Below are 18,841 nucleotides of genomic sequence, written 5' to 3'. Positions count from 1 at the left end.
CTTGAAATATACATTTCCCAAAAAGCCAGAAGCCTTTTTGTTAGGAATGGTCGGTAAAGAAATAAAAAAGAAGATAAGATCTTGTTTCTATATGCCACGACAGCTGCAAGAACTATGTTAGCACAAAATTGGAAATTAGAAGTAATACCCAACATAACTGAGTGGCAGGTTAAAATGATAAACTATGCTGAGCTTGATAGAATATCAGGAAGATTAAGGGACCAAGACGAACAGAAATTTCATGACAATTGGAAGAAATATTTAATGTATATGGAATCTAAAGCTCAGGTGACACTGGCGGGGTTGAAATAACTCTAACAGCGGGAAAGGCCTATGTAAAAGAGTTAAAAAGTACGCGACTATATAATTTATTCGATACTTACCAAAGGAGTGGAGGGAAGTCCAAGGCTCAGTTGAGACTAACTCAGTTATGTATTTTATTTATGATTTGTGAAGTGGATATAATTTGTATAAGGTATGTGGTGGATTTTTTGTTTATGTTTTTCCTGTATATATGTGCAAATATGAATAAAAATTTATGAATTAAAAAAAAAAAGATAAGGAACGGCTGTGAAATGTGTGGGTTCAATGTACTGTATCATGGGAAGACATGTCAACAACAATCGCATGATGTTCTACTAAAGACAAAGCATTGCCTAATTCCTACATCAGCATAGCGCAACCAAATAAAATGTTAAACAAGGTCTGCAAGAGATCTTAGCTGTGTGTAGGTGTTTTTTAATGAAGTCCTCTTACAAAAACCAGCAGCTACAGATTAGATAGATATGGCTTTATTTGGTTTATCTCAGATAAGTATTTGTGCAACTCAAATTGACAGTGGTGAGCGTCTCCCAGGGCGCTAGCTTTCCCAACTCCACTTGGCTTCTTTGCTTCTTAGCAGCCACGGCTGGAAATTTGGCAACACCTGCATCGCCACATTTCGCAGGCCAAATTCCACCTGTTTGACGCATGCGACTGCTAAAGGGAACATAGGCATCATTGCAAGGAGGAGAGAGTCAGCAGCCCTCCTTGCCAACCGAGCTCTCCACCCCACCCTCGCCCCCCGCCACGTACACCCCTCAGCTCTGCAAAAAGGAGAGAGAGAAAAGGGAGCCCTGTCATCTTACAGATGTGCGCACCTGTGTTGCAAAAGAGCGAGGTAAGAGTGGGAGGACACACGACAGAGGAAAGCGTGGAACCAAACCGGTTGGGGGCTGTGTGTGACTTTGGTGTACATGCAGACTTCCTCCTTCAACAGGAAATAGGGTTGCCGGGTCTTGCGGAGTTTGACCTGAGGTTGCCAGGGGCTAAAAAGCCTCCCTTCTCAGAGTCTTCAAGTGAAGAAGGCCAGAGCAGGTGCCGGGGGGGGGCAGGAGTTGTAAGTTTTGGGTTGGGACGGAGTAAGGGACTCTGCAAGGGAGAATGCTTGTTAACTGAAACTGTTAACAATCTACAGGTAAAGGGACCCCTGACCATTAGGTCCAGTTGTGGCCAACTCTGGGGTTGCAGCGCTCATCTCGCTTTATTGCCCGAGGGAGCCGGCATACAGCTTCTGGGTCATGTGGCCAGCATGACTAAGCTGCTTCTGGCGAACCAGAGCAGCGCACGGAAATGCTGTTTACCTTCCCGCTGGAGAGGTACCTAGTTATCTACTTGCACTTTGACGTGTTTTCGAACTGCTAGGTCGGCAGGAGCAGGGACCGAGCAACGGGAGCTCACCCCGTGGCGGGGATTCGAACCGCCGACCTTCTGATCGGCAAGCCCTAGGCTCTGTGGTTTAACCCACAGCGCCACCCGTGTCCCTTGTTAACAATGTAGATAGCATTTATTTGTCTGCTCAACTCTTCCTATTGATTGTGACAGTAGACGATTAATCTGAATTATTAACGGGAGGTGAGGAGTAAAATAGATCAGTATGAGAAGGGGTCAGGGTCAAGTGAAGGAAGTGGGGAAAGTCGCTGCTTGACTTGAGAACATTTTGTTCTTCGCTCTGACTCCTCTTGAGCAGAGGCAGCAGGTGTAACTTGACTCCCACCCCCCTGCCGCCTGAGATGTGCCATCCTTTGCCCAGGGCTGGCGCCAGCACTCAGCACCCGAGGGCAGCCGCTGAGGCCCCCGCATGTCCACTGGGTTGACCGCAGTTGCCAGAAACCCTGTGGTGGTTTGCCGCCCGCTGAAACAAAATTCCCAGAGTGCCCCACGACAGGGTCGTTGGAGGGGCATTTTGGGAAAAATACACTCATGACACGAGACTGGGGTAGGCTGGGGCTCGCCTCAGATCTGGAGCCAGACCTGCTCTGCTCCACCCCACACTGTGCGGTGCTAAGCCCCATCTTGCCCCACCAGTGGCCAGGCCTCACCCTTTAAGCTCCTAGGCTCGGCACCTTCTGCCTCGTTGGATGGCTTTAAAAGGTTAGGGAAGGAGGAGGTGGCTATCAACAGAACCTCCAGGCTTAGAGGCAGTCTATTTTTGCAGGGCAGAAGTGAGGCAGCAGAGGGACGGCTCTTGCCCTCATTCCCTGCTTTCTGGGAGTCCCAAAGGCATCTCTGTTTGGGGCCACTGTGAGAAAGAGGCAGCTTTGGGGCAGATGAGCCAGCTTTGGTCTTTACGAGTCTTGGGAGACCCGGCAACCCTAGTGGGAAGCTCTCTTTCTCTCCAAAGTGATTCCAGAGAATTCATCTGGCCCTGTCCCAGCACCTGGGTAGAGAGAGGAAGCAACCAACCAAACAAACAGTCAATCAAAGGCACAGCTAAAAGTGAGGTATCAGTAGTAGGCAAAGGGTTTGATGTTACACATACGCTACGGCAGCTGAGGTGTGTGTGCACGGGGGGCTGTGGGAGGGGGAGCAGCAGCTGGAGGTGAGAAGTCCAGGTAGGGTACCTCTCAGGTGGCCATGCAGGGAAATCCCTGGTGATGTCAATTAAATGTGCATAGAAGAGCTGGGATCACTCCCACCCCACCCCTCTTCTCGTGCCAAGGAAACCTTTGCCAGGTCAAGCGGGATTCCTGGGCACGCATCTCTTCAGACGGGACAGCGGCTGCCATGCACACACACACCCCGCCACACAACGCCGTGAAGCATCAGGATGTGGGGAAGCGAGCCACTGCCCTGTGCAAGGCATCCGCCTCTGCCGCTGCATGCCGCAGCTGGCTGGCAGGCAGTCAACATTCCCTTGGATACATACAAGTCAATTTGCGGGAGCCAAGAGTGCTGCCGGCCGCAGCGTTTGCCAGCGTTCCCCATCGTGCAAGCCCTCAGGAGTCACTGGAGAGCGAGTGCTCCTTCCCACGCCACACAACCTGGAGGAGGTTGCAGAGCGAATGAGAACGATGCTTCTCACGGGCCCATCAATCAACACCTGGTCATTGCACCATCTCCGCAGGGCGGAACTCCTGCATTCCTTCTTTCTGTCTTCCTGACTGAGGTGGGAGGGTGGGTGGTTTTTTGCTTGTTTTTGCTATAGGAGCCCCAATCCAGTTCCTCCAGAAATCGAGCCCCGGGCTTCCTGATCCGAGGCCCGAGTCACGAAGCAGCCACAATCGGCATCGGGAAGACGCACATTAAACGCCCTCTTACAGGTTGCTCTCTCGGACGAGTCCGCTAAGGCTGTGGGGGCGCCTTCGCTCCAGCCGGCGGCCAGAGAGCAAGCGCCGCAAGGAGGAGGTGGAGCTCAGGTCCCCGCAGCTCTGCAGGTGAATCCCTTCCGGAGAGCTCCGCTCCAGCCTCTGCCGGGGCACCTGAGAGAAAAACAAAATGACAGCCTGTAAAGGAAGATGAAGCCAGAGCTGCAATTTTCTTCCCTGCCCTCGAACCCTGTTAGCAGTGCTAAGGTTTGGACGTGCAGCTTGAGAAATCGTACTAAAAAAAAATTGTATAAAATGTATATTTGTATTTTTTCTAATTTGTACTCTATAACATTAATATTTATTTTTTTCAAGAGAAATCATACTAAAAGGAGAGCAGCTCTGACCTCACAGAGAGATTGGCAAGCGGCGCTTTCAAAACAGGAATCACGGCTTCTAGCAGCTAAATGTATTGCAATATTTTAATATTTTTTGGGATGCCACCCAGAGTTGCTGGGGAAGCCCGGCCAGATGGGCAGGGTATAAATAATAAATTATTATTATTATTATTATTATTATTATTATTATTATTATTATTATTATTATTATTATTATTATTATTATAGAGCCAGACTTGTTTCAGAGAGGTTCGCCACAGAAGTTCGGCTCTTCTTTTTAGGCGGGCGAGGCAGAAAAGTAAAAAATTGTCTTAGGGGCCCATGGAGAGAGCTGCTCACATCCCCACAGGCTGTTTGACGTATTTCTCCAGAGATACTTCTTTTTTTCCATCCTCCTGCTCCAAAAATGCAGACCTAGCAGCTGTTGCACAAGAGGTTATACTGGTGGTTGCTCGCCTCCCCACCCTCCACAAGCCTGAAGCTACGCCGGCTGCGTTGTATTTTCAGATACAGTGGTGCCTCGCAAGACAAAATTAATCCGTTCTGCGAGTCTCTTCGTCTTGCGGTTTTTTTGTCTTGCGAAGCATGGCTATTAGCGGCTTAGCAGCTTAGCGGCTATTAGCGGCTTAGCGGCTATTAACGGCTTAGCGGCTATTAACGGCTTAGCGGCTTTAAGAAAAAGGAAACAAACTCACAAGAACTCGCAAGATGTTTCGTCTTGCGAAGCAAGCCCATAGGGAAATTCGTCTTGCGGAACAACTCAAAAAACGGAAAACTCTTTCATCTTGCACGTTTTTCGTCTTGCGAGGCATTCGTCTTGCGAGGTACCACTGTACTGCGTTGTTAACAGGAGGGAGGGATTCAGTTCAGTCTGCATTCAAAGGCGAACCTAGCAAATACCTTCTGAAGCAATACATGGAGCCGTCCCTCCAAATTCAGTTCTCCGAATTTTGCAACGCAGTTCTCCAGCTAATTAATGGGTACAGAGATACCTATGTCACAGTTGTTTTCTTGTTCGTTGCTATGCTATGTGTCTTTGTACTGTAAACCACCCTTAGATGAAGGGCAGTATAGAAATTTAATAAAATAAATACAGATATTAGTGAAAATAACGTAGAAAATAGACACGCACACACCCACACACATATATAGCTTTTTTCTACATTATTTTCACTAATAATGCTTTTGCAAAGCAATTGTAATATATGTGTGCGTTGTTTGCTGTGCCCACCCCACTCTGCAAAATAATAATAATAATAATAATAATAATAATAATAATAATAATAATAATAATAATATATTTATTATTTATATCCTGTCCATCTGGCTGGGTTTCCCCAGCCACTCGGGGCGGCTCCCAACAGAATATTAAAACACGATAAAACATCAAACATTGAAAACTTCCCTAAACAGGGCTCCCTTCAGGCATCTTCTAAAAGTCTGGTAGTTGTTTATTCGCTTAACATCTGATAGGAGGGCGTTCCACCGCGCGGGTGCCACTACCGAGAAGGCCCTGTGCCTAGTTCCCTGTAACCTCGCTTCTCGCAGTGAGGGAACCGCCAGAAGGCCCTCGGCGCTGGACCTCAGTGTCCAGGCTGGACGATGGGGGTGGAGACGCTCCTTCAGGTATACTTCACCAAGGTGCCACTTGCTGGCTCAACATCTCAGCTCACACTAAGCCATGTGTAGGCAAACTAAGGCCTGAGGGCCGAATCAGGCCCAATTGCCTTCTACGATAAATCCGGCCAGCGGACGGTCCGGGAATCAGCATGTTTTTACATGAGTAAAATGTGTCCTTTTATTTAAAATGCATCTCTGGGTTATTTGTGGGACATAGGAATTCATTCATTCCCCTCCAAAAAATATAGTCTGGCCCCCCACAAGGTCTGAGGGCCAGTGGACCGGCCCCCTGCTGAAAAAGTTTGCTGACCCCTGGCTTAAACCATGCAATGCAATTGCTGTGACTTTAACCCTTGCCTTGCCTATGTTTTGCTCAGGTCTATGAGTTGGGCAGAAACAAAAAGTTCTTCATCTGGTCAAGAAAGGAGCCATCTTAGCCAAGACGGCACGACTCTGGGAAGCCTGCTGCATCTGTGGCCAATGCTTTTTCAGCTTTGTCTATTCCTGCTTTGCTGTTGCTGAGGGATAAAAAGAGCAATGCGTGTTTTAGGCCACCTCCACAACATGGCTGCGCACACATTATTTATTTCCCTCCAAAGAATCCTGGGAACTGTAGTTTGCTCAGGGTACTGGGCATTGCACACCAGTGTGGAGCGAACTACAGTTCCCATGATGCTTTGTGGGTGGGGAAATGTGCTTTAAATGTACAGCATGGGACCAGCCTCTCGGGATTTTGTGGAAGGGGTTAAAGCACTTACCAGATATTTAGGTTTGCGCAACTAAAGAGGATGGGCTTATTCTGTCACCGACCGCAAAAAATCCATTTGCGAAAACAACACCAGACATTTACAGTAACATTCCAATTAAGGATGGCGAAATGAGCTGAAGCGTGTTTAACAGGAAGACATGAAAGATTAACAGGGAGGCATGTGAACACGGTGCAATGTTTGTTCTTGTACAACTCCCCTGCAATCCAGTCTGAAGGAACGCTCAGCAAAGATAGGGCATCGTCAAACTAACCTCTACAATTTGCGCCAAGAGATCAGGGAGTATTGATGAGGGTAGACTTTATACTTGGGCTTACTCTCAGGGAAAAGTCAGAAGCAGCCTCAATTTCTGAAGCAGCCTCCCACATACCCGGGATTTAATCAAGGAAGAATTCAATGTGAAACCTAAACAGGAGCTGGTTCAGTTCCTCTGTCGCTTTCTTTCAAGAGCTGTTCCCTAAGCCTCGGGCAATTAGGATGTTTAACCCTAATTAGTCAGCACCATTAATTTGCCTCCTTAAATACCTGAAATGGCCCACATCATATGGGGGTTTCCCAGCCTTTCAAAACTGGGGGTGGGGGGGTTATATTTTTGCCTTTGACATCCTAATCATGGAGTCCTTCCTGCTGGGTTCTTTCCTGTTTCCATCCACTGTGGGTGGATTTTAATTTATTACATTTGTTATTTGAGGGGGGAAGATTTTTTTTGGGGGGGATAGCACACAGGCAGCTTACAAGTAGCTCCAGAGGCTAAGTTTGGTCAGAATCGAGTATACTTTTCCAGGGTTAATGCTAAATACATTACTTCTGGTAAATTAGCCGCTAGAGGGCCATGGCAATTTGTGCCCCGGGTTTATTTAGACTAGTCTACCAATGTAGTATCAGGATGCGGGTGGCGCTGTGGGTTAAACCACAGAGACTAGGACTTGCTGATTAGAAGGTCGGCGGTTCGAATCCCCGCAACAGGGTGAGCTCCCGTTGCTCGGTCCCTGCTCCTGCCAACCTAGCAGTTCGAAAGCACGTCAAAGTGCAAGTAGATAAATAGGTACCGCTCTGGCGGGAAGGTAAACGGCGTTTCCATGCACTGCTCTGGTTCGCCAGAAGCGGTTTAGTCATGCTGGTCACATGTCCCGGAAGCTGTACGCCGGCTCCCTCAGACAATAAAGCGAGATGAGCCCCGCAACCCCATGACTGGACCTAATGGTCAGGGGTCCCTTTACTTTTTACCCATCTAGTATCTGAAACCAAAGCGGCACATGGGTTGCTAGATGTTAATTCCCCCCCGCCCAGTTCTCCTACCCCACTATTAGAGGGAAAGGGCTTTCTTAAAACAAAACAAAAGAATTCTTGTTCAAATGAAGAGAACAAAAAGGAACAGAAAATTGTAGAACTGGGAGGGACCACAAGGGTCATCTAGTCCAACCCCTTGCAACACAGGAATCTTTTTGCCCAGCATGGGACTCAAACCCACAACCCTGAGATTAAAGTCTCATGCTGTCCCAACTCGGGGAGTTTTTAATGTCTGATGTCTTGCTGTGTTTCTTATACACTGAGACACTGAGATCCAGCGCCGAGGGCCTTCTGGCGGTTCCCTCATTGCGACAAGTGAGGTTACAGGGAACCAGACAGAGGGCCTTCTCGGTAGTGGCACCCACCCTGTGGAACCCCCTCCCTTCAGATGTGAAGGAAATAAACAGCTATCCTATCTTTAAAAGACATCTGAAGGCAGCCCTCTTCAGGGAAGTTTTTAATATTTAATGCTGTACTATTTTTAACACTTGATTGGGAGCCGCCCAGAGTGGCTGGGGAAACTCAGCCAGATGGGCGGGGTAAAAATAATAAATTTTTATTATTATTATTATTATACAGTGGTACCTTGGTTTAAGAACAGCTTAGTTTATGAACAACTTGGATTAAGAACGCTGCAAACCCGGAAGTAGGTGTTTTGGTTTGTGAACTTTGCCTTAGAAGCAGAACATGTTCTGCTTCCTGTTGAGTGTGTTCCATTTGTAAATTGAGTGCCCTGCTGCTATGGGAAAGCACGCCTTGGTTTAAGAACGCTTTGGTTTAAGAATGGATTTCCAGAACGGATTAAGTTCATAAACCAAGGTACCACTGTATTCTATTGGGAGCTGACCAGATTGGCTGGTGCAACTCAGTCAGAAGGGTGGGATATAAGTAATAAATTAATTATCATCATCTTCACTTACTTGCCTTCTGTCCCACCAGCCACCGTGATTGCTGAGCTGATAAGAACTCCATTTCACGCGAAACAAAAAATAAACAGCATAGGAAATTCCACTACCTGGTGAAAACTTGTTTTGCCCTCCGTACCTGCTTGCGCCCCGGAGTGCTGCTTCGCCCTGCCATTTCTGCTCCCGCCAGAGCCAGGTTGCGCTTGGACCTGTGCAGGAAACGGGCCACAAGCCCACGCGTCCCACGGCACACCTTCAGGTCCCCCAGGGAGCGCGTGCCAGTCTTGGACAGGTGCTGCAGCGGCGCTTTCCGTGGCACCTCCAGCTTGGCCTTCCCTGCCAAGCGAGCCCGCAGGGGCAGCTCGCAGAGTGACGGGTGTAAAAGGCAAGCTTCCGAGCAGGGCCCTGGGAAGGGAGGGAGGAAGGAGGGAGGCAAGGTATTAATGGCAGGTAATAAGAGCCTCCGGGACGCGGGTGGCGCTGTGGGTTAAACCACAGACCCTAGGACTTGCCGATCAGAAGGTCGGCGGTTCAAATCCCCGCGACGGGGTGAGCTCCGTTGCTCGGTCCCTGCTCCTGCCAACCTTGTAGTTCAAAAGCACGTCAAAGTGCAAGTAGATAAATAGGTACCGCTCCGGCAGGAAGGTAAACGGCGTTTCCGTGTGCTGCTCTGGTTTGCCAGAAGTGGCTTAGTCATGCTGGCCACATGACCTGGAAGCTGTACGCCGGCTCCCTCGGCCAATAAAGCGAGATGAGCGCCGCAACCCCAGAGTTGGTCACGACTGGACCTAATGGTCAGGGGTCCTTTTACCCTTTACCTTTAATAAGAGCCTCCATCTTCAGAGGCACTCTACCTCTGAACATCACAATTGACGGTGGGGTACAGGACACAGGGGTATCAGAGGTTGTGTGATTTCTGCAGGATGCTATGGGACACAGTGGCGGAGCTTTATGCTCCGGCACCGGGGGGGGGGTGGAGAGCAGGTGGGGGCAGGGCTGGCACACGTCCTGGGGGCGGGGCGTGCCGCCCGTAGCGTCATGGCACACATCCTGGGGGCGTGGCACCCAGCGCAGGCAGGGGGCAGCTGCGATGGCACCCCACTGGGATTGTGCTGGCACCCCACTGGGATTGTGATGGGACACGAACAAACTGGAAAATAAGGAATACGTCCGCCCTGAAACTTCTTCATGCAAAAACAATATTGGAAGTGGGATTGTGTACAGGCACCTCCCCACTTACGAGGGGTTTATATTCGGGGGCCCTGCACGCATAAGTGGAACGCATGAAAGCGGGGAACACCGTGGCTCGTGAGAAGATTCTCCCCAGAGCCCGAGTCTTTGGGGAGGGTCTCCTTACGAGCCACAAGGACTCTCCAGAGTGCTCCCCACTTCCGGGTTCCACTTCTAGGTTCCTGGCTCCGTTACACACAAGTAGATCGCTCACACATGAGGAGTCATCTGTATAACCTTCCTGACACCATAATGAGCACAAATAGCTATGGAGAGACAATAAGGAGGAGGTCTGGAAGGACCCTGAGTCACAGGAGCAGGAAATACTTCTTAAACGCAGTGGCGTAGCGTGGGAGGTGCCAGGGGTGCCAGCCGCACCGGGCGCAACACCTGGGGGGTGCGAGTCCAGAGGGAAGGGACAAGCAATCGAGGCTTGGTTGGGGTGGGGGGTCGTCGTCTCCGCCACTGCTTCTGTTTTCCGCTGCGCTGAGGCGAGCTGGGCGCGGCCAGGCATGCAAGCGCAGCGCCTGGCCAAGCGCTGCAGCCTGGGGAGCCGGCGCCTTAGCACCTCGCCGTCGGCGGCGCAGCCGTTGTCCAAGCTTGACAACTCGTGGAGGGCGCCTCTCTCTCTCTCTCTCTCTCTCTCTCTCTCTCTCTCTCTCTCTCTCTCTCTCTCTGCCTGGAGGGGAGGGGCTTTCCCTGCTCTTTGTTCCGTTTGAGCAAACACAGCAACGAAACAGAGCAGGGTGGGCAGTAAGACCCTGAGGCAGAATGCAGGAAAGCAGCCACTTCCTCTTTTCAGGTTTCCCTTCTCCGGTACCTACCCACCCACGTTTATTGCGAGGGAAATCTAGCTGACTGCAGGGAAGGGGTTGGGTGCATGTAATGTGTGACAAAGGCATCAGGTGTACGTCTTGGGTGGAAAGGGTATAAGGGTGGGGAGGTAGAGTGCATTTAAAAAAACCAAAACATTGTGGATTTAAACAAGGAAAATGTAGCATAATCTACTGTTTGTAAGGGCCCTTTGGGATTGGTTTTACCCATCTCAGACAGTTAGCTCATAGTGTAAATAAAGATGGCTGTTGTTTACATTTTTTTAATAAAAGCATCAACAACGATCCTTTTGCACGGTCTGTTGTGCTGTGTTGCAGAACTTTTTGCAGTTGCAGGATTAGGGATGGTGTTCTGTGCTACAGTGGCGTAGCGTGGGGGGTGCAGGCTGGGCCGGCCACACCGGGCGCAACATCTGGGGGCCCGCGCTCCACGGGTTAGGGGGCGCAAAATCCACGGGTTAGGGGGCGCAAATTACTTGCCTTGCCCCGGGTGCTGACAACCCACGCTACGCCACTGCTTAAACGTACAGTGTTTACAATAGCCACCTCGATTTCAAGGCGCTAGACACCTGTCTCATTTCAGCTGTTAATTGATTACAGAGGGCTGAACCTGCAACACTAAAAGTCCAGTTTCTAGTGAAGGCTAAAGACACTGCTGGGGCAGGTGGTTACTCTCAGCGGTGCCCCTTCTGAGGATCACAGTTGCCATGCAAGGAGGAGCATGTTCACAATGTTTTAGGCTGCACTGTAGTAAGAATGAGTACAGCGTTCAGACTTACTACACTTTCGTAAGAAGAATGATGCCAAAAACTGTTAGTAATAATACTCAAGGCAATTTGTCATTAATCATCTGCTTTGTGTCTTAAAATAAAACGATGTAACTAGAGGCAAGACAACCTGTGAGGGCAATTAACTCCTTGGACTCCTGACATGTTTTATCTGCACGGAGGAACAGGTGGGTGGGAACTGTCTGGATTCCAAGGTGGCAGTCCTCATGATTCAAGCAGTCGCTGACCTCAACCTGTATCCGCTGGCACATTATTTGCCAGGTTCAAAGATGGCAACCTCACTCAGCTTCAGCAGCCAGCACCTTTGGCTGGATCTGCCTGATCACAAACAGCCAGGTCCAAAGATGGCTACCAAAGCAAGCCACTTCCCTCACCTGTATCTGCTGAGGAGTTGGGCCCATCCTCCTCCGACGCCTTGGCGCAGAATACCTCCTGGAAGTCCGCTTCTGGTGGGGAGTGAGGAAATGAAAGGCAGGAAATAAATGGTTTTAAATGGGGGTGTTTTGGTAGCTCAGAAGCAGAGAACACCTTTTGCATTCAGATCCCAGAGTCAATCCCCAGCATCTTGTGGTACATAACTTGCAAGTGTCCCGTGGGGGGAAAAACCGGGAAATCCCATTTTTCTGTGTGCGAACATGCTGGCCACTTTGAGTGCTGTGATCTTGTGTGATTTCACACTGAGATCTCACCCCAAAAAATGCTGGGGAGGGCGCAATAATACGTAGCACATGCTCTTGTGAGAAAGCACGGTCTTGAAAACAGCACGTATGGGATATTTAAGATGCAGACAAAGCAACAATTTGTGTTTTGCTAGATAGGTACATAAAAGGAGCTGAAGCTCACAGAGTTTTCCTGTAAACCTGCTAGAGAGAATTTGGTGAGAGACAAGCCTACTGTGCCCTGACACTGGGGGTGGGCATAGCTATATATTCTCCTACCTGCCTGGGCACGTCCTCTCCCTCTTTCCATCTCTTTCCGCTGTGCCAGCAACGTGACGACATCTGCCATATTTGAGCTCCAAGCTCAGACTACATTTTAAGACAGACTTAAGTATGCCTTGGGGACGCGGGTGGCGCTGTGGGTTAAACCACAGAGCCTAGGACTTGCCGATCAGAAGGTCGGCGGTTCGAATCCCCAAGATGGGGTGAGCTCCCGTTTCTCGGTCCCTGCTTCTGCCAACCTAGCAGTTCAAAAGCATGTCAAAGTGCAAGTAGATAAATAGGTACCGCTCCGGTTCCATGCGCTGCTCTGGTTCACCAGAAGTGGCTTAGTCCTGCTGGCCACATGACCTGGAAGCTGTACGCCAGCTCCCTCGGCCAATAAAGCGAGATGAGTGCCGCAACCCCAGAGTCGGCCACGACTGGACCTAATGGTCAGGGGTCCCTTTACCATTTAAGTATGCCTTTGTAGCTGAATTACCAAGTGACGCCTGCCTGAGCAAAGCTGCTGTACCGGTTACTCTTCAACAAGTATTCCAAGAAAGTAAATGTTAATTTTACCTTTTACGAGACTGTGTGCTTGTCATTTTAAGGGGAGAAATGCCAGGAAAATCCAGTCTGCCTTAAAGCATCCTGGATTACTCAAACCAAAAGGCTAAAACTAGGCCAAGTTTCCTTTGAAGCTGCAAAAGGATGGAATTCTGCTGAACTCAAACTTGAGGAAGGAAGGATAATATCCAGGGGTCGGGTTTTTTTCCAGGTGGGCGCCATTCAGCGGCATAGCTAGCTGCTGGGGTGCCCGGTGCAGCACGCTCGTGCTGCATGGGTGAGCCACCCATGGGGGCGGGGGCGCTGCGTGGAGCCTCGCCTCCTCCTCAGCTGTAGGGCGGCTGAGGGAGAGGCAGTAGGCAGGCGCAAGCCCCATGCTGCCGTTTCAGGCCGTGTGGAACTTGCAGGTGCCCAAGCCACCACACGTCACTCCCAGGAGAGACATGTGGCTCGGGCCCTGCGGTAAGTGTTAGAATTCCTGCTCTGTGATTGCAGTCATGGGACTGTTGTCTTTCACATGACGGTGTATGTTTTGACTCCACAGAGTGGGAAGTGACGGAGACAGGATGTTTGTGTTACTGTGTTCCGTGAAATGGGACTATTGTCCTTTGTTCTCTCTCTTTGCTGTCTGATGCTAGAGAGAGAGGGAGCCATGTTGCAGTGCTCCGTGTGTGTTTATATGTAAATAAAGTAGATTAGCCATAATGCTGAGTTGCTGAGGTCTGTCACACAAACTGCGCAGACTCTGCAAATCCCTAAGTGTGCGGATGTCTGTTGGCATCGATCGCTGTGGTGTTCGGGCTGAAGAAAGCTTTTGAAGCTCCCAAACGATCGACCAGGAGGGAGGGAACATGCCAGTCTGCCAGTGCCTGCTGCGTTTCATTACGTTTGTTGACTGAACTAAAAAGTTTCATGAGCCCATTTTTTTTTAACTCATATTTTTGTCATTTCGTCACACACACCCATCAGTGATGACACCCAGGGTGGCCCGCACCCCCTTCCTCCGCCACTGGCACCATTGCCATTATAAGAGAACAAGGGAGGCGCTCATGGTGAGTTCCAGTACCTCTTTTTCTAGAAAAAACAGCACTGATAATATCTAATAAATACAGTGGGACCTCGGGTTAAGTACTTAATTCGTTCCGGAGGTCCGTTCTTAACCTCAAACTGTTCTTAACCTGAAGCACCACTTTAGCAAATGGGGCCTCCTACTGCGCTGCCACCGCCCAATTTCTGTTCTCATCCTGAAGCCAAGTTCTTAACCCGAGGTACTATTTCTGGGTTAGCGGAGTCTGTAACCTGAAGCGTCTGTAACCTGAAGCGTCTGTAACCCGAGGTACCATTGTATATCCTTTCCTAGCATCTGTCCACAACGCAACAAAACACACCCATGCCACGTTCTCCGCCATCCAGCTTCCTTCAGCTCGGTCTACTCACCATTCTCGCAGGCCGTGACAATCCCCGGATCGCTGTGAGACCTCAGCAGAGGACCCCGGACAGAAGGCAGGCGGTACGAGGCCTCGCTGCTCCGTCGCTGCCGCCCGGCGCCTTTGCGTCCCGGCAGCGAGGCCTTGGGCTTGACCCGCACCTCGGGGAAGCAAGGCCCAGCGCTTTGGCCTAAGCTCTCCAGGCGCTGGCAGCTGTGCGTATGGGCACTGCCCGCCTCCCGCAAGCCCTCGTAGCCCGTGGAGCCGGGCGTGGAGCAGGAGTACGAGCGCTCCCCGCGCAGGCGCGCCTGGGGCGTCTCCTCAAAAGGGCCCTGCAGGGTGGGGCTCTGAGGGTGCAGGCCGCACTGCCCGCAGTCCACGCTCAAGCAGTAGTCAGCCCGGCTGCGCTGAATGGAGCGGAACAAGACGTAATCCACTGAGCAGACCGAACCGCTGGCGTCCAGCAGGCAGGAGTCCTCGGATGGGCTGCTGTCGCCAGGAATGTCCACAATCTCCGACATAATCAGGGAGCCGCTGTCCATGGAAACCGCTGCAGGGGAGAGAGCGAGAGAGCGCCATTTTAGTAAAAATGGCACGCTTCCAGCATCAAAGGAAATGGTTGGAGGATGTATGGCGGCTAACAGATTGAGGTTGAATCCTGACAAGAGAGAAGTTCTCTTTTTGGGGGACAGGAGGCGTGCTGGTGTGGAGGACTCCCTGGTCCTGAATGGGGTAACTGTGCCCCTGAAGGACCAGGTGCGCAGCCTGGGAGTCATTCTGGACTCACAGCTGCCCATGGAGGCACAGGTCAATTCTGTGTTCAGGGCAACTGTTTATCAGCTCCATCTGGTACGCAGGCTGAGACCCTACCTGCCCGCGGACTGTCTCGCCAGAGTGGTGCATGCTCTGGTTATCTCTCGCTTGGACTACTGCAATGCGCTCTATGTGGGGCTACCTTTGAAGGCGACCCGGAAACTACAATTAATCCAGAATGCAGCAGCTAGACTGGTGACTGGGAGCGGCCGCCGAGACCATATAACACCAGTCTTGAAAGACCTACACTGGCTCCCAGTACGTTTCCGAGCACAATTCAAAGTGTTGGTGCTGACCTTTCAAGCCCTAAACGGCCTCGGTCCAGTATACCTGAAGGAGCGTCTCCACCTCCATCGTTCTGCCCGGACACTGAGGTCCAGCTCCAAGGGCCTTCTGGTGGTTCCCTCACTGTGAGAAGCCAGGTTACAGGGAACCAGGCAGAGGGCCTTCTCGGTAGTGGCACCCGCCCTGTGGAATGCCCTCCCACCAGATGTCAAAGAGAAAAATAACTATCAAACTTTTAGAAGACATCTAAAGGCAGCCCTGTTTAGGGAAGCTTTTAATGTTTAATAGGTTATTGTATTTTAATGTTTTGTTGGAAGCTGCCCAGAGTGGCTGGGGAAACCCAGCCAGATGGGCAGGTGTGGCGTTTGCCTCCTAGGATGGGTCAAGGAAAGGGTTAAAATGGGTGTGATGTGATTGGCCAGTGAGAATGCAAGGGGGGAGTAAAAGATAGAGTGGGAGGTTTTGAAAGTCAGTTGAGGTTTGTCAGTTGGGAGTTGAGGCTTGGGTGTTGGAGAAGGAAGAGGGTGGAATAGGTGTGGGTTGGTCGAGTTGTGTGGTGAGAGAGTGAGAGAAATTGTTGAGTCAGATAGTTAGTTGGAATAATCAGTTTGAAGTTGTTAGAAACTAAGATTTAAGAAACTGACAAGAGAAAAATAAACCGAAACCATACGCTTGTTCCTGCATGTAAAAATAAACTTGATTATTTGTTTATGCTAACAACTGTCTGGACTCCGTGTGTCCCCGTGAGAAGCGGGGTGGTGGCAGCGAAGAAAGCAACCGCAGTGGTGGCACAGGGTCAATAGACCGTGAAACATCCGGGGGGGCCTGTGTGATCTCCACAGCCGGGTGTAAATAATAAATTTATTATTATTATTATTATTATTATTATTATTATTATTATTATTATTATTATTCTGTCCATTTGCAGCCCTCTCCGTTTTGCATTTTCCCCATCTCAGGTCCCGTTCTTCCACGCCAGTTTGGGATTTTTATTGTTGCCATCTTTTAAGTCCTCGTGGAGGAAGATTAAGTCCCTTCCAGAGAAGAATGACAAATGAAGCTGTTGGACTATGCCGGAATGGCAAAACTGACCGGAAAGCTCCGGAACCAGGAAGACCAAAAATTAAATAAGGAGTGGGGGAAATTTACAATTTACCTTAAAGGCCACTGTAAGCAGCTGAAAACTTTAGCAGGATTGCAATAACATTTGTAATGTAACAAGAACTATGGATACAATGGAGTTGTTTTTTTAAAAAAAACAACTTGGTTTGTTTTAAAAAGATGCAGTAGGAAAGGTTTAATAACAGAACCCATCAAGGGGAAGGTTGGAGGTTCAGAGATTTGGGAGAATCTTGTAACTTCGGACGTGTGGTGGTATAAAAATATGCAAAACCAAATAAAAATTATTACCAAAAAGAAAAAGAATGTGGAGTGCTCATTAAAACTCATCCGCATTCTAGCACAAATTTATCCCTGTGTGCACATTTTTATATGCAATTCCCCCTATCATGTGCATTTTGGGAAAGCAATTTCCCCATATATAATGCATTTTTGGGTGTGTTCTTTTCACGAGTGTATGCCTTTTATGGACATTTTGCCTTAGTGCATGCGTGTTTTATTTTGTTTAAAATACTCTTTTCTAATTTTGCACATAGTTTAGAAAGCAACAAAACAAATGCAACAGGGTGAATCACATTTCGATGGGCAGGAGATAGAAATATGAATCTACTGTCTATCAAAATAGTCTTCTGGTGTTCCTATTCTTCCACACATTACTTCAGTGGAGAAATGAACTGCAAAACCCGGAAAAGTGTGGATTCTGAAGTGTGGATTCACTTATAGTTCCGCAAAGTACCAATTAGGCCTTTGAATGCAAAGTGAAATCAAATTTCTCCCCCACCTAGAGTAGGGCAACCAAGTACAGGGGTCCACAGGAATTTTTTGGGTGGGGGAGGGGGCAGCAAAGTAAATATTCCAGATCACTTCATCAATATACATACTACAATCTTGTCCCTGACATCCTTGGACAGCTCTTTGGTCTTGGTCATGGTGGCTACTTTGGAATCTGCTGGATTGATTGCTTCTGTCAACAGGTGTCTTTTGTACAGGTACTGTAACGAGCTGGGATTACAGGTAAGGCCTCTCCCTTACAGCAGGTGCTTCTAATCTCAGCTCGTTACATACAGTGAAGATACCAGGTAGCCTGACATCTGTCTGGTTGATAGGGGATCAAATACTTATTTCATTCATTATTGTTGTTGTTGTTTAGTTGTTTAGCCATGTCCGACTCTTCGTGACCCCATGGACCAGAGCACGCCAGGCACTCCTGTCTTCCACTGCCTCCCGCAGTTTGGTCAAACTCATGTTTGTTGCTTCGAGAACACTGTCCAACCATCTCGTCCTCTGTCGTCCCCTTCTCCTTCTGCCCTCCATCTTTCCCAACATCAGGGTCTTTTCCACGGAGTCTTCTCTTCTCATGAGGTGGCCAAAGTATTGGAGCCTCAGCTTCACGATCTGTCCTTCCAGTGAGCACTCAGGGCTGATTTCCTTCAGAATGGAGAGGTTTGATCTTCTTGCAGTCCATGGGACTCTCAAGAGTCTCCTCCAGCACCAGAATTCAAAAGCATAAATTCTTCGGCGATCAGCCTTCTTTATGGTCCAGCTCTCACTTCCATACATTACTACTGGGAAAACCATGGCTTTAACTATACGGACCTTTGTTGGCAAGGTGATGTCTCTGCTTTTTAAGATACTGTCTAAGTTTGCCATCGCCTTTCTCCCATCGCCCATCACTCATTATAATGCACATCAATTTCTGACTTTTGTCTTCTGGGTTTCTGGGGGTTTTCCTGTTGTTATTCTGTCTCTCACAGCTACAATAAACCTACCATTAAAATTATGGACTGGTCATTTCTTCTTCAGAGGGCAAACGGGCAAATTTAGCAGGGGATCAAATACTTTCCCCCCCTCACTGTACCTGTCAGAGATCCGGTCCACCCAGACCTGGTGCTATCGTTAGGGATGCATGCCTACAAAGGTCCTTACCTTCGCCGCTGAGGACAACAGATGGGACCCGGTTGCAGGAACAAGGACCGTGTGAGGTATCTGTAAACTGCGAGTCAAACAGAGTCACCTGCAGAGCAAAAGCAGAACATGTTGGTGCGCTGCAAAGTCAGGAACACCTCGCCCCTGGGGGCTGAATGCGGCCCCTCCAAGCCTCTCTTTCTGGCCCTCATGACTGTTCCCCAAGCCACACCCCCTACTAGGCCCTGCTTCAAGCCTTCCTCACAGGTTCTTGCCTGGCTGAAATGTGTCCCATCTTATTGCAGTCATGCCTCTCACTTGCCTGGCTAGGCGATGGAAACTAGCTTACGGCCGGTCCCAAGACCTGCATTGGCTCCCAGTACTTTTCCAAGCACAATGCAAAGTATT

The 18,841-nt window shown here is 49.4% G+C and overlaps 1 protein-coding gene and 1 long non-coding RNA gene across 6 annotated transcripts in view; one reads left to right on the top strand and one right to left on the bottom strand.

The window, feature by feature from the left end:
- Positions 1-775: 775 nt before the first annotated feature.
- The window catches only part of ENTREP3 (endosomal transmembrane epsin interactor 3), a 35,180-nt gene continuing 17,114 nt past the window's right edge, over positions 776-18,841 (bottom strand). For 4 of the 5 annotated variants that reach the window (XM_081173557.1, XM_081173558.1, XM_081173559.1 and 1 more), the window contains exons 8-12: positions 18,455-18,542; positions 14,322-14,861; positions 11,772-11,843; positions 8,686-8,951; positions 776-3,740 (exon numbers count right to left, since the gene is read on the bottom strand). In XM_081173557.1, the coding sequence (XP_081029683.1) occupies positions 3,576-3,740; positions 8,686-8,951; positions 11,772-11,843; positions 14,322-14,861; positions 18,455-18,542 (1,131 nt within the window). In that variant the 3' untranslated portion in view covers positions 776-3,575. The remainder of the gene's footprint in view (positions 3,741-8,685; positions 8,952-11,771; positions 11,844-14,321; positions 14,862-18,454; positions 18,543-18,841) is intronic. The other variant, XM_081173561.1, reaches the window with a different exon arrangement.
- Positions 14,971-16,656, top strand: LOC308575343. The gene is made up of 2 exons (XR_014002791.1): positions 14,971-16,255; positions 16,338-16,656. It is a non-coding gene; the product is annotated as an uncharacterized lncRNA (long non-coding RNA).

The sequence above is a fragment of the Podarcis bocagei genome, assembly GCF_964188305.1.
Source record: "Podarcis bocagei genome assembly, chromosome: 16".
Taxonomy (NCBI): Eukaryota; Metazoa; Chordata; class Lepidosauria; order Squamata; family Lacertidae; genus Podarcis; species Podarcis bocagei.
This window is presented reverse-complemented; position numbering and strand designations above follow the sequence as displayed.